The sequence below is a fragment of the Macaca fascicularis genome, chromosome 14, assembly GCF_037993035.2.
Source record: "Macaca fascicularis isolate 582-1 chromosome 14, T2T-MFA8v1.1".
Taxonomy (NCBI): domain Eukaryota; kingdom Metazoa; phylum Chordata; class Mammalia; order Primates; family Cercopithecidae; genus Macaca; species Macaca fascicularis.
The window spans coordinates 72,575,014-72,590,468 of record NC_088388.1 but is presented as its reverse complement, the minus strand read 5'-3'; the positions used below and the strand labels follow the sequence as shown (position 1 = coordinate 72,590,468).

At 42.9% G+C, this 15,455-nt stretch overlaps 1 protein-coding gene across 2 annotated transcripts in view; it reads left to right on the top strand.

Moving 5' to 3' along the window:
• RAB6A (RAB6A, member RAS oncogene family) overlaps positions 1 to 15,455 on the top strand; it is a 99,406-nt gene that overhangs the window by 20,603 nt on the left and 63,348 nt on the right. For both annotated transcript variants that reach the window (XM_005579046.4, XM_005579047.4), the window contains exon 2: positions 12,954 to 13,012. In XM_005579046.4, the coding sequence (XP_005579103.1) occupies positions 12,954 to 13,012 (59 nt within the window). The remainder of the gene's footprint in view (positions 1 to 12,953; positions 13,013 to 15,455) is intronic.

The window sequence follows — 15,455 nt, the reverse complement described above, 5'->3', positions numbered from 1 at the left end:
CGTGAGCAACTGCACCTGGCAATAATATGTGGTTTTTAGTGACTGGCCTCTTTCAGTTAGTGTAGTGTTTTCAAGATTCATTCATTTTGAAGCATATTATCAATACTTCATCCCGTTGTATCTATATGCCACATTTTGTTTATTAGTTGATGGTCATTTGGCTTGTTTCTGCACTTTGGTTCTTATGGGTAGTGCATGCCATATGTTATAATGATTTCATTATCATTTAGCTCAGATGATGATGATTTTTAGAAACAGGGTCTTGCTCTGTCACCCGGGCTAGAGTGTGGTGGCGTGATCATAGCTTACTGCAGTCTCAAACTCCTAGGTTCAAGCAGTCCTTCTGCTTCGGCCTGCCAGGTAGGGGACTACAGGTGCATGCCACCACACTCTAGTAATTTTTAAGTTTTTTTGTAGAGATAGGGTCTTGCTTATTTGCCCTGGCTGATCTTGAACTCCTGTATTCACTCGATCCTTCTCAGCCTCCCAAAGTGGTGGGATTACATACATGAGCCGACACACCAAGCCTAAATTTCCATTTTGAGTTCTTTTTGAACCTCTGGGTTAGAAGTACATTACGTTATTTTCAAACATTTCAACATTTTCTGGATATCTTTTAGTTATAAATTTCATGTTCAGTTTTGCTGAGGGCAGAGAACACGTTCTGTATGATTTCAAACATTTGAAAATTGTTGAGACTTACTTTGTGTCCCAGCACTTGTTTTCTTTCTTTCTTTCTTTTTTTTTTTGAGACAGTGTCTCGCTGTGTCACCCAGGCTGGACTGCAGTGGCATGATCATGGTTCATTGTAGCTTTGACATCCTGGACTCAAGCAGTCCTCCCACCTTAACCTCTCAAGTGTCTGGGACAACGGCATGTACCACCACACCCAGCTAGTTTTGTTTTTGTTTTTTTTTTCTTTCTCGAGATGAAGTCTCACTGAGTTGCCAGGCTGGAATGCAGTGGCGTAATCTTGGCTCACTGCAACCTTTGCTTCCTAGGCTCAAGTGATTCTCCTGCCTCAGCCTCCCAAGTAGCTGGGCTTACAGGCATGAGCCACAATGCCTGGCTAATTTTTGCATTTTTAGTACAGACAGAATTTCACCATGCTGGCCAGGCTGGTCTCAAACTTCTGACCTCAGGTGATCCACCCACCTTGGCCTCCCAAAGTGCTGGGATTACAGGCATGAGCCTCTGTACCTGGCCAACTGCCTTGTTTTCAATTAGGAAATACCTTCATCTAAAATTACTTTCACTCGTGAATTTCTTTTTTTTTGTTTTTTTTTGAGACGGAGTCTCGCTCTGTCACCCAGGCTAGAGTGCAGTGGCCGGATCTCAGCTCACTGCAAGCTCCGCCTTCCAGGTTTACGCCATTCTCCTGCCTCAGCCTCCCGAGTAGCTGGGACTACAGGCGCCCACCACCTCGCCCAGCTAGTTTTTTGTATTTTTTAGTGGAGACGGGGTTTCACTGTGTTAGCCAGGATGGTCTCCATCTCCTGACCTCGTGATCCACCCGTCTCGGCCTCCCAAAGTGCTGGGATTACAGGCTTGAGCCACCGCGCCCGGCCTTTTTTTCTTTTTATGGAGATGGAGTCTTGCTCTGTTGCCCAGGCTGGAGTGCAGTGGTGCAATCTCGGCTCACTACAACCTTCGCCTCCCAGGTTCAAGCAGTTCACCTGACTCAGCCTCCCAAGTAGCTGAGATTACAGGTCTCTGCCACCACGCCCGGCTAAGTTTTGTTTTTTGTTTTTTGTTTGTTTGTTTGTTTTTTTCAGACAGAGTCTCACTCTATCGCCCAGGCTGGAGTGTAGTGGCCGGATCTCAGTTCACTGCAAGCTCCGCCTCCTGGGTTTATGCCATTCTCCTGCCTCAGCCTCCCGAGTAGCTGGGACTACAGGCGTCCACCACCTTGCCCGGCTAGTTATTTTGCGTTTTTTAGTAGAGACAGGGTTTCACCGTGTTAGCCAGGATGATCTCGATCTCCTGACCTAGTGATCCGCCCATCTCGGCCTCCCAAAGTGCTGGGATTACAGGCTTGAGCCACCGTACCTGGCCTAAGTTTTGTATTTTTAGTAGAGATGGGGTTTCACCATGTTGGCCAGGCTGATCTCAAACTCCTGACCTCAAGTCATCTGCCCGCCTTGGCCTCCCAAAGTGCTGAGATTACAGCTGTGAACCACCGCACCTGGTCTTAAAAGGGTGAATTTCTCGTATCTGTAATCCCAGCACTTTCTACCTGTAGCATCTGCTACTCTGGAGGCTGAGGTCAGAGGATTATTTCAACTCAGGTGGTTGAGGCCATGGTGAGCCATGATTATGCCACTGCACTCTGTTTCAAAAAAATATAGTGAATTGTATGGTATGTGATTTATCTCTCTCTCTTTTTTTTTTTTTTTTAAGGTATTGTTGGGATTCCAGAAACTGCCACCTCAAATATTGCTTATTCTCTCAAGTAGATGTTTGAGGTTGGGATAGGTTTGATATTAGCAGCAAAATCCTGTTAGAGGACCTGTAACTTCAAGGTTATGTCCTGCATATGGCTCATTACAGATTTACTTGTCTGATTTATTCTTGAAGAATTTAGGTAATCTCATATAAGTAGAGTTACATATTTAAATTTATTTCTTTCCAAATAAGATTGGAAAAATAAATAAAGCTTCCTAAGTTAACTGTCTAATACTCACAGTACTTGTTAAAGGCCTGAGATACATTCTTTTTCTTCTAGCTAAACTCTCTCCTTCAGACCTCAGGTTTAAAGTCATTTTTCTCTGGAAAGTTTTTCTTTACCTTCTCACCTCATAACAGAAGACTGCCCTGTTCACAACATACTCTTGTACTTTTTAATCACACTGCAGTAATTTTTTGTCTCTCTGACTTAACCTTAGCAAGTACTATGTTCTGATTGTTTTTATATCCCCAGCCATTTTTCAGTCCCTGGCATTTAATATGTTCTCATTAAAAAGAAGAAATATAAGTGAGTAGGATTATTTTTCTATTATATTTGCCCTGGGCTACAGACGTTTCGAAGATTTAGCCCTATCATTTGATTCAGGATTTATACCCAAGTTGTTTGCCAGTGGTTGTTAATACAGTCAAATGGAATGTGAATCCCACTGAGATCATTGTCATGTCTGGCCTTCACAGAATTACAAGAGTGTGTAATTAGCATGGTGTAGATGGTGTGATTTCAGGAATGTTATTATAAATGTTGAAATTGTGCTAGAATTTCTATTTTGTTTCTGAAGATTGCATTGAGACAGCATAGTGAATGCAAATGTAGTTTTTAAGAGATGATTTACAAATACATGCATCAAAATTTTATATTTAGCCATGACTTTCAAAGGAAATGCTCTTTGGAGCATTTCTCATTTCAGGATTTTGGATTAAGGATGCCCAAGTGTAATGCACATTTTCCAAAATCTGAAATATTTATGGTTCTGAGCATTTTGGATAAGAGATACTCAACTTATAGTTGTCTTGCTCCTACCTACTTTTACTGAGAGACATTCTCCTTTAGTTTTTTTTCTCCTAGATTCTGGATTTCTCCTATTAGGAACCAGGCCTCACTGCAGAAGGTGAGCAGTGGGCCTGAGCTCCACCTCCTGTCAGATCAGTGCTGGTGTGGTATTCTCATAGGAGCGAGAACCCTATCTTGAACTGTGCATGTGAGGGATCTAGGTTGCATGCTCCTTATGAGAATCTAATGCCTGATGATCTGAGGTAGAACAGTTTCATCCTGAAACCATCCACCGTTCCTCCTCCCCCACACCCATAGAAAAATTGTTTTCCACGAAACTGGTCCCTGGTGCCAAAAAGGTTGGTAACTACTGCTGTAGATTTATCTCCAATTTGGGTCTGTCAGTTTTTTTTCTCACTATGAAACTGGATAAACTGACCAGGTGCGGTGGCTCAAGCCTGTAATCCCAGCTCTTTGAGGGGCTGAGGCAGGTGTATCACCTGCGGTCAGGAGTTCTAGACCAGCCTGGCCAACATGGTGAAACTCCGTCTCTACTAGAAATACAAAAACTAGCTGGACGTGGTAGCGGGCGCCTGTAATCTCAGCTATTCAGGAGGCTGAGGCAGGACAATCGCTTGAACCTGGGAGGCAGAGGTTGCAGTGAGCTGAGATCGTGTCACTGCACTCCAGCCTGGGTGACAGAGTGAGACTCTGTCTCAAAAACAAACAACAAAAAAAACTTGATAAAATGGGTAAATTTTTCTCCGCTATTAAACTGGAGTTTTTCTCACTTCACGAGGTGAAATGCCCTTCTTGTCACAGCGTATCAGGGGTACTTGATAGCCACATACATATATACACTTTTTATTGGGAATGATACATATGTAATAAAGTGTTTTACTCTTTGAGAAAAAGATTTTATTTTAATATGTATAAGATCCAGTAAAGGGCATAAAGTAGACAAATTTTAAGTATATGGCTTGTTGGAAATTTTACCTTTTTATTTACCCTTGTAACTATTAATACCAGCACTTAGAAGGTTCCTTGGCTCCCTTTCTCAGTTAGAAACCCTTTACAACTTTTCTGACTTCTATCAGCATTAATTCTGCCAGTTTTGAACTTCATATAAATAGAATTATAGAGTATATATTCTTTTGTATCTGGCCTCTTTCACTCATGTAGTGTCTGAAATTTGTTCATGTGGTTTTACATATTAGGATATTTTGCCATTGTAATATTTCATTTTATGACTATGCCACAATTTGTCCATTATCTTTATTTATTTATTTATTATTTTATTTTATTTTTTTGAGATAGTGTCTTACCCTGTCTCCCAGGCTATAGCGCAGTGGCATGATCTCAGCTCGCTGTAACCTCCATCTTCCGGGTTCAAGGGATTCTCCTGCCTCAGCCTCCTGAGTAGCTGGGATTACAGGCGCACATCACCACGCCAGCTAATTTTTGTATTTTTAGTAGAGATGGGGTTTTGCCATGTTGGCCAGGCTGGTCTCGAACTCCTGACCTTAGGTGATTTTCCCATCTCAGCCTTCCAAAGTGTTGGGATTACAGGTGTGAGCCACTATCCCCGGCCTTATTTATTTTATTTATTTACTTGTTTTTTGAGATGGAGTCTCATTCTGTAGCCCAGGCTGGAGTGCAGTGGTGTGATCTCGGCTCACTGTAAGCTCTGGCCCCTGGATTCAAGCAGTTCTCCTGCCTCAGCCTCCTGAGTAGCTGGATTATAGGCACTTGCCACCATGCCTGGTTAATTTTTGTAATTCTGGTAGAGACAGGTTTTCACCATGTTGGCCAGGCTGGTCTCGAACTCCTGACGTCAGGTGATCCACCTACCTCGGCCTCCCAAAGTGCTGGGATTACAGGCATGAGCCACCGCACCTGGCCTATTTATTTATTTATTTATTTTTAAAATTATTATTATTATTTTTTTGAGACAGTCTCACTCTGTCACCCAGGCTGGACTGCAGTGGCACGATCTCGGCTCACTGCAAGCTCCACCTCGCGGGTTCATGCCATTCTTCTGCCTCAGCCTCCCTAGTAGCTGGGATTACGGGCACCCGCCACCACAGCCAGCTAATTTTTTTGTATTTTTAGTAGAGACAGGGTTTCACCGTGTCAGCCAGAATGGTCTCGATCTCCTGACCTCGTGATCCACCTGCCTCGACCTCCCAAAGTGCTGTGATTACAGGCGTGAGCCGCCGCGCCCGGCCTGGCCTACTTATTTTTAAAGAGACTTGGTCTCTCTGTGTTACTTAGGCTGGAGTGCAATTTTGTGATCTCAGCTCACTGCAGGCTGGACCTTAGGGGCTTATGCGGTCCTCTCACTTCAACCTCCTGAGTAGCTGGGACTACAGGTGCACACCAGCATGCCCAGATAACTTTTACAATTTTTTATAGAGACGGAGTCTTAGTATGTTGCTCCAGCTGGTCTCTAACTCCTACACTTAAGCAGCTCTCCTACTTAGCCTCCCAAAGTGCTTGGCTTACAAGTATGAGCCACTGCTCAAGGCCTAAAAGATTTTCATTTTTATAAGAACATTTTACCGGCACCTTCCTAAGTTCATCTTAAGTATTTCCATAAAATAAGCTTGTTTTTTCTTTTTCTTTTTTTTTTTTTTTGAGACAAGGTCTGGCTCTATCACCCAGGCTGGAGTACAATGGCACGATTTAGGCTCACTACAACCTTTACCTCCTGGGCTCAAGCCATCCTCCTACCTCAGCCTCCCAGGTAGCAGGGACTACAGGGTGCACACCACCATGCCTGGCTAATTTCTGTATATTTTGTAGAGGCAGAGTTTCACCATGCTGCCCAGGCTGGTCTTGTTCTTGTGAGCTCAAGTGGTCTGTCCACCTCGGCCTCTCAAAGTGCTGGGATTACAGGCATGAGCCACCATGCCTGGCTCATAAAATAAACTTACTTAGGCCATAGATTTTACTACAGTTTCAGAGGCAAACTCCCAGAACAAGGATGTGATCTTTAATTCTAGGTGTGGCTTTCATCAGTGAAGAGTGTTTTGAAAAGGATTGGGGCAATAAGGAAGTAGGGTCAATTTAAGATTTCTCTGAAATCATCTTTTCTACCTATCAGTTAAAAAAATTCATTTGATCAGATTAACTGTATAGCATAATCCCATTTCAGTGGTACCTTTTTCTTGCTAGCAAAATAAAAGCTTTTTCTTAAGCAGAAGTTGTCAGAAAAGAATTAGATCTTTAGGCCGGGCACAGTGGCTCACGCCTGTAATCCCAGCACTTTGGGAGGCCGAGGCAGGCCGATCACGAGGTCAGAAGATCGAGACCATCCTGGCTAAAACAGTGAAACCCCGTCTCCACTAAAAATTCAAAAAAATTAGCTAGGCATGGTGGTGGGCATCTATAGTCCCAGCTACTTGGGAGGCTGAGGTAGGAGAATGGAGTGAACCCGGGAGGTGAAGCTTGCAGTGAGCTGAGATTTGTGCCACCACTGCACTCCACCCTGGGTGACAGCGAGACTTGTCTCAAAAACAAACAAACAAACAAAAAACAAAAAGAAAGGTCTCTACCTTACTTATTTTGGAAAGCTTAAGGGTTAGGATTAAAGTATATACACTTGACTCTTGAACAATAGGAGTCAACCCCCGCCCTTTTTTTTTTTTTTTTTTTTTTTTGGAGATAGGGTCTCACTCTTTTGCCCAGGCTGGAGTGCAGTGGCATGATCCTGGCTCACTGCATCCTCAAATTCCTGAGCTCAAGGGATCCTCTTGCCTCAAATGCCTTAAGTGCTGGGATTACAAGCATGAACCACTGCTCCTGGTGTGGTTCCTCTTGCCTCAAATGCCTGAAGTGCTGGGATTACAAGCATGAACCACTGCTCCTTGTGTATAGCACTGGTTTGAACTGCAAGAGTCCACTTATATATGGATTTTTTTCAATAAATACATTGGACTTTTTTTTGGAGATTTGTGACATTTTGAAAAATTTGTGAACTGTGTAGCCTAAAAATATTGAAAAAGATTAAGAAAAAGGTATTTTGTAAATGCATAAAATATATTTAAATACAGGTTGATTTTATCATTTACTACTATAAAATATGTAGACAAATCTATTATAAAAAATTAAAATTTGGCGGGGCTCAGTGGCTCATGCCTGTAATCCCAGCACTTTGGGAAGCCGAGGCAGGTAGATCACTTGTGGTCAGGAGTTTGAGACCAGGCTGGCCAACATGGTGAAACCCCATCTCTACTAAAAATACAAAAATTAGCCGGGCGTGGTGGTATAGGCCTCTGATCCCAGCTACTCAGGAGGCTGAGGCAAGAGAATTGCTTAAACTCAGGAGGTGGAGACTGCGTTGAGCTGAGAGTGCACCATTGCATTCCAACCTGGGCAACAGAGCAAGACTCCATTTCAAAAAAAATAAAATAAAATAAAATTTACTATTATTTTTTGAGACGGAGTTTTGCCCTTATCACCCAGGCTGGAGTCAAATGGCATGATCTCGGCTTACCACAACCTGGGTTCAAGCGATTCTCCTGCCTCAACCTCCCTAGTAGCTGGGATTACAGGCGCCTGCCACCATGCCTGGCTATTTTTATATTTTTGGTAGAGATGGGGTTTCAACATGTTGGCCAGGCTGGTTTTGAACTCCTGACCTTATGTGATCCTCCTGCCTCAGCCTCCCAAAGTGTTGGGATTATAAGCATGAGCCACAGCATCCAGCAAAAATTAAAATTTATTAAAACTTATGTATACACTATGCTTACAGACCATACATGGTACCATTTGCAGTGGAGTGAAATATAAATAAACATAAAGATTCAGTATTAAATTATAACTGCATAAAACTAACTGTAGTACGTACCGTAATTATTTTGTGGCTACCTCCTGTTGGTGGTGTGGTGAGCTTAAGTGTTGTGAGTATTAGTTTAAAATGCCTGTAACTCTAATCATCTCCAAGTGAGCAGTTTTCTCTCCAGTAAACATCATATTGCAGTAAAAAGTGATCAGAATGATTGATCTCTCACAGTTCTTTCATTTTTCTCATCATGTTTAGTGCAGTGTACTACAAACCTTGAATAACACAGTGGGACCCGTATGAAGTGCCGCTAGTGATGCTGGAAGTGCTCCCACAAGGCAGAGAAAAGTCATGACATTACAAGAAAAACTTGTTGAATTGCCTTTTTTTTTTTTTTTTTTGAGACGGAGTCTCGCTCTGTCACCCAGGCTGGAGTACAGTGGCCGGATCTCAGCTCACTGCAAGCTCTGTCTCCCAGGTTTATGCCATTCTCCTGCCTCAGCCTCCCGAGTAGCTGGGACTACAGGCGCCCGCCACCTCGCCCGGCTAGTTTTTTTGTATTTTGTAGTAGAGACGGGGTTTCACCGTGTTAGCCAGGATGGTCTCGATCTCCTGACCTCGTGATCCGCCCGTCTCGGCCTCCCAAAGTGCTGGGATTACAGGCTTGAGCCACCGCGCCCGGCCGTTGAATTGCTTTATATATACCATTGCTCAAGGTCTGCATCTACAGTTACCTGCCATGACAAAGTGAATGAATCTACCATAAGGACCATTGTTTAAAAAAAGGGGAAATTTGTGTAGCCATCCGTATAGCTATGCCGGCAGGCAAAAATCTTGTACTCTTTTAAAAATACAAAATGTCTTGCATTTAAAAATACAGCTTTTATTTTACTTTATTTTTTTAATTAAAAAAATTTTTTTTGAGACAGAGTCTTTCTGTGTCACCAGACTGGAGTGCAGTGGCACGATCTCGGCTCACTGCAACCTCTGCCTCCTGGGTTCAAGTGATTCTCCTGCCTCAGCCTCGCAAGTAACTGGGACTACAGGCACGCACCACCACGCCCAGCTAATGTTTCTGTATTTTTAGTAGAGACGGGGTATCACCATGTTGGCCAGAATGGTCTTTATCTCTTGACCTCATGATCTGCCCACCTGGGCCTCCCAAAGTGTTGGGATTGCAGACGTGAGCCACGGCGCCTGGCCCTATTTTTTATTTTATTTTACTTTTTTTTTTTTTTGAGAGGGAGTCTCACTCTGTCGCCCAGGCTGGAGTGCAGTGGTGTGATCTCAGCTCACTGCAGCCTTTGCCTCCTGGGTTCAAGTGCTGCCTCCCAGCACTTTGGGAGGCCGAGGCAGGCGGATCACAAGGTCAGGAGTTTGAGACCAGCCTGACCAACATGGTGAAACCCTGTCTCTACTAAAAATACAAAAATTAGCCAGGCGTGGTAGCACACACCTGTAATCCCAGATACTCTGGAAGCTGAGACAGGAGAATTGCTTGAACCCACAAGGTGGAGGTTGCAGTGAGCTGAGATTGTGCCACTGCACTCCAGCCTGGGTGACCGAGCAAGACATTGTCTTGGGGAAAAAAAAAGAAAATCATTGAGAAGAAAGGATAGCTGCCTGAACAGGTTTGTTTGTTTGTTTGCTTTGAGACAGAGTCTCGTGTCGCCTGGACTGGAGTGCAGTGGTGCACTCTTGGCTCACTGCAATCTCTGCCTCCCAGATTCAATCGATTCTGGTGCTTCAGCCTCCTGAGTAGCTGGGATTACAAGGCGCCCGCCCCCACACCCGGCTAATTGATTGATTGATTGATTTTGAGACAGAGTCTTGCTGTGTTGCCCAGGCTGTAGTACAGTGGCACGATCTCGGCTCACTGCAACCTCCACCTCCTGGGTTCATGCCATTCTCCTGCCTCAGCCTCCCAAGTAGCTGGGACTACAGGTGCCCTCTACCACACCCTGCTAATTTTCTGTATTTTTAGTAGAGACGGGGTTTCACCGTGTTAGCCAGGATGGTGTCAATCTCCTCTCCTGACCTCGTGATTCACCTGCCTCGGCCTCCCAAAGTGCTGGAATTACAGGCGTGAGCCACTGCGCCTGGCCTGATTTTTGTATTTTTAGTGGAAATGGGGTTTCACCATGTTGGTCAGGCTGGTCTCGAACTCCTGACCTCAAGTGATCCACCTTTCTCAGCCTTCCTAAGTGCTGAGATTACAGGCGTGAGCCACCACACCTGGCCTGAACAGGTCTTCAGTACAGACAAGTATACCCTGTTCTGGGGGGAAAATGCCACAAAAGACATGTATTGGTAAGGAAGACAAACAAGCACCAGCATTTAAGGCAAGAAGGGATAGGCTATTTTACTCTTTTGTGCAAATGCGGTTAAGTTTATGATCTCGACTGCCCTTATCTATAAAGCTGCTAACCCACTCCAAGCCTTGAAGGGAAAAGATAAACACCAGTTGCCAGTCTTTTGTTGTACAACAAGAAAGTCTGGACAAGAACTCTTTTTCTGGAGTGGTTCCACCGATGCTTTGTTTTTGAATTCATTTTAAAGTTCTTTTGATATTGGACAATGTTCTTGGCCACCTAGAACCCCAGGAGCCTAGGGTAAAGAATATTCCAGGCCGGGTGTGTTAGCTCATGCTCATAATCCCCGCACTTTGGAAGGTCAAGGCAGGTGGATCGCTGGAGCTCAGCAGTTGGAGATCAACCTGGGCAACATGGTGAAACCCCGTCTCCACGCGTGTTAGCTCATGCTCATAATCCCCGCACTTTGGAAGGTCAAGGCAGGTGGATCGCTGGAGCTCAGCAGTTGGAGATCAACCTGGGCAACATGGTGAAACCCCGTCTCCACCAAAATACAAAAAATTAGCTGGGCATGGTGGCGCACGTCTGTGGTTCCAGCTGCTTGCAAGGCTGAGGTGGCAGGAATGTTTGAGCCTGGGAGACAGAGGCTGCAGTGAGCCATGATTGCACTACTGCACTTCAGCCTGGGTAACAACAGAGTGAGACTCTGTCTCAAAGGGGAAAAAAAAAAAGTGGTTTCTTCCCAAATATGAGTTTGCTTTTGCCTAACGTCTACAGAAGCTAGTTATAGCTCTTCTCTTCAACCTGCTATTTTAGGATCTTCTAAATAAGATATTTTGGAGTAGGTGATTTTGTGGGCCTCTTTGTTGTTTGGCCTAATTTTTCCCTCAGGTTTTCATATGGCATATAAGAGGGAGAGGTAGAGGCCAGATCTGGTCTCTAAAAATTGGTTTGAAATCAAAAGTTACTTAATTCACAATAAAATATGAATGACTAGGTATGGTTCTTATCCTCCCAAAAAGTACATTTTGGGGAGTATTAGAGATGTCGATTTACCCAGTTCCTTTCTAATCAATAATTTTTTTTGCATTCATTTTGTATTTTGAGTCTGTGCCAAGCCACTGGCAAAATAGAAAAACAATCAGGTGTGGTTTTTGCCCTTGGAGAATGTGCTTATTGGTGAAGAAATTGCCAGCATTCCACTACTTTTGACCTTGTGACACTTTCATGTGGATTAACCTAAAAATATCAATACAAGACAGGCACAGTGGTGCACGCCTATAATCCCAGCACTGTGGGAGGCCAAGGTGAGTGAATCACAAGGTCAAGAGATCAAGACCATCCTGGCCATGGTGAAACCCCATCTCTACTAAAAATAAAAAAAATTAGCTGGATGTGGTGGCATGTACCTGTAGTCCCAGCTACTTGGGAGGCTGAGGCAGGAGAATCAGTGAACCCGGGAGGCAGAGGTTGCATTGAGCCGAGATCATGCCACTGTACTCCAGCCTGGCAACAGAGCGAGACTCCGTCTGAAAAAAAATAAATAAAATAAATAAATATATATATCTCACAATACAAAGTAAAGTTATGGGTCTTTGGGAATTCTCTGCCAGAGAAGTAGAGAGATCTATCTGATTTGAAATGAATTTTAAAGCAGCTTCTCTTGTCGGTTTTTCTCACTTTTTTTTTTTGGAGATGGAGTCTGTCTCTTGCCAGGCTGGAGTACAGTGGCATAATCTCAGCTCACTGCAACCTCCATCTCCCAGGTTCAAGTTTTTCTCCTGCCTCAGGCTCCTGAGTAACTGGGACTATAGGCGTGCACCACCCTGCCCAGCTAAGTTTTGTATTTTTAGTAGAGACAGAGTTTCACCATGTTGGCCAGGATGGGCTTGATCTCTTGACCTCCTGATCCACCCACCTCGGTCTCCCAAGGTGCTGGGATTACAGGCGTCAACGAGCGCGCCTGGCCACTTTTTCTCACTCTTAAACAGTGTAGTTCTTGTAGCCCTCATACCCTTTCTAAGACTCTCTATCTTTTGCCTTTCTACTCCCAGGGATTATACTTTGATTTGCTAGATGAAGTGGACCTAAGCCTCCATTCTTTTTGTTAGGGCCAAGTAAACACTTGGCCTTTTGTGAATTAAGAATGTCAGTATATAATAACAGTGTTTTCAACTTTTAACTATATACCGTTTACCTGTGCTTTTAAATTGGGAATTGGTTGTCTGTGTTTGGAGAAAGTCATTTTGGCAATCTTGGGGCTATATGGGTTTTAATTATTTTTAGTAGAACCATTGCAGATATTTCCCATTGACTTTAATTGCAGTTCTCTGTAGAAAAATTTGCTGAGAACCCAATGTAATGTGTTCACTGAGCAAATCTTTTCATTTCATTTCAGTTGGAAAGACATCTTTGATCACCAGATTCATGTATGACAGTTTTGACAACACCTATCAGGTATTTTGTTTTTGCCTATTTATTTGTTGTCTATTTTGTGTTACAAGTAATATTCAAGATATTTTAAAAAAATTATTTATTTACATGCTGTTGTGGATGTAAAAGTACTTTTTGTAATCTGTAAAATGCTGTATAAATACATGTATAAATGATTTTGTCCAGTCCTAGGATAAATCATACTTTATCGTTTGATTTCATCTCTTCCAAAGTGTTGAAATAGATCTCTAATATCATCTAGGATGGCATTAGAAGTAATGGTGGATATTCTCTATAGACTTTGTCCAAGCCTAAGATTCTGTGACATTTTTATCTACACTTGAAATTAAGAATAAATAGTGAAATTAGAAATCATTAACAGAAGGAAATTTAGGAAATTTGCAAATTTGTGGAAATTAAACAATACACTCCTAAATAATTAACGTCAAAGATGAAATCACAAAAGAAATTAGAAAATGCTTTGAGATCAATAAAAAAGAAAACACAGCATACCAAAACTGATGGTATAAAACTAAAGCAGTACTATACAGAAAAGAGATATTAAATAAATAGCCTAACATTCTCCTTTAAGAAACTTGAAGAATACTAAACCCAAAGCAAACAGAAGGAAGAGACTATTTTAAAATTGAGAGTTTTTTTTTTCTTTTTTTCTTTCTTTTTTTTTTTGAGATGGAGTCTTGCTCTGTTGCCCAGGTTGGAGTACAGTGGCACAATCTCGGCTCACTGCAAGCTCCGCCTCCCAGGTTCATGCCATTCTCCTGCCTCAGCCTCCCAAGTAGCTGGGACTACAGGTGCCTGCCACCTCGTCCAGCTAATTTTTTTTTTTTTTTTGTATATTTAGTAGAGACGAGGCTTCACTGTGTTAGCCAGGATGGTCTCGATCTTCTGACCTCGTGATCTGCCCGCCTCTGCCTCCCAAAGTGCTGGGATTACAGGCGTGAGCCATGGCGCCCGGCCAAAACCGGCCAAAATTTAGGTTTTATCATTATTCCTGTATGGTGAGGCCAATAGATCAGAAGATGATTGCCATTGAAAAGATAGTTTGTTATGCTCACAGATCCCAAGAGGAGAGGGCATGCCATGCCAGAGGGGGCCACGTGAGGAAGCACTGAGTCAGTTAAAAGGCAGGTGACTCGGGAAATGTGGACAAAAGTGTTGATTGTGGTTTTCAAGGGAAGAGGCACACAAGACAGGGTAAGCAGGTTTAGGAGTAGCTAGTTCAGATAATTTCAGGGGTTCTGGGGTTGAGGGGCTGTTCTTAGTTGTCTAGTACCTGGCCCAGGTGATTAGGGCAGTGTAGTATTGGCCCTCAGTGTTATAGAGGAGGTGCTGGGTTATTGGCTTTGGACTTGTTGGTTTGCCTATGAAAGGAGTACTCACAGGTGAGTTTACTATCTCTAAGGAAAAAGCTAATCCTGGCGGGGGCAGTCCCTCCAGTGTCAGCAAGGACCCTGATGTCAAAACATCAAAACTATAGAAAGTAAAAAGACATGCTTAATACAGAAGCTAATAGAAGTTAAAGCAGAAATATATGAAAGAGAGAACAGAAAAACAATGGAGGAAATCAATGAAACCAAAAGCAGTTCTTTGAAAAGATAAAAAAAAAAGTGACTAGCTAGACTGATCAAGAAAAAAAAGAAGACTCAAGTTCTAAAATCAGAAAAGAGGGAGCATTACTACCAACCATACAGAAATAAAAAGGGTTGGCTGGGTGCAGTGGCTCATGCCTGTAATCCCAGCACTTTGGGAGGCTGAGGTGGGTGGATCACCTGAGGTCAGGAGTTCAAGACCAGCTTGGCAAACGTGGCAAAACTGCATCTCTACTAAAAATACAAAAATTAGCCAGGCATAATGGTGGGTGCCTGTAATCCCAGGTACTTGGGTGGCTGAGCCAGGAGAACAGGAGAATCTCTTGAACCCAGGAGGCGGAGGTTGCAATGAGCTGAGATTGCACCACTGCACTCCAGCCTGGTGACAGAGTGAGACTCCATCTCAAAAAAAAAAAACAAAGAAATTAAAAGGGTAATGATGGAATGCTGTAAAGAATTATATGCTAACTAATTAGATGACAGATAAAATGGACCAATTCCAAGAAAGACACCATCTACTAAAACTATCTCAAGAAGAAATAGAAGATCTGAATATATCTATAATAAGTAGAGAGAATTAGTAATTTAAAAAACTGCCCACATAGAAAATCCCAGCATCATATAGTTTCGTTGGTCAATTCTGTGAAACATTTAGAGAACACCAATACTTTGTAAAACTCTTATGAAAAATAGAGGAGAACACTACCCAACTCATTCTGTGAGGTCAGTGTTACTCTAATACTCAACCCAGAGATATCAAAATTAAACTACAGACCAATATCCCTTATGAATATAGACACAAAAATTATCAACAAAATACTATCAAACTGAATCCAGCAACATGTTAAAAAAGATTA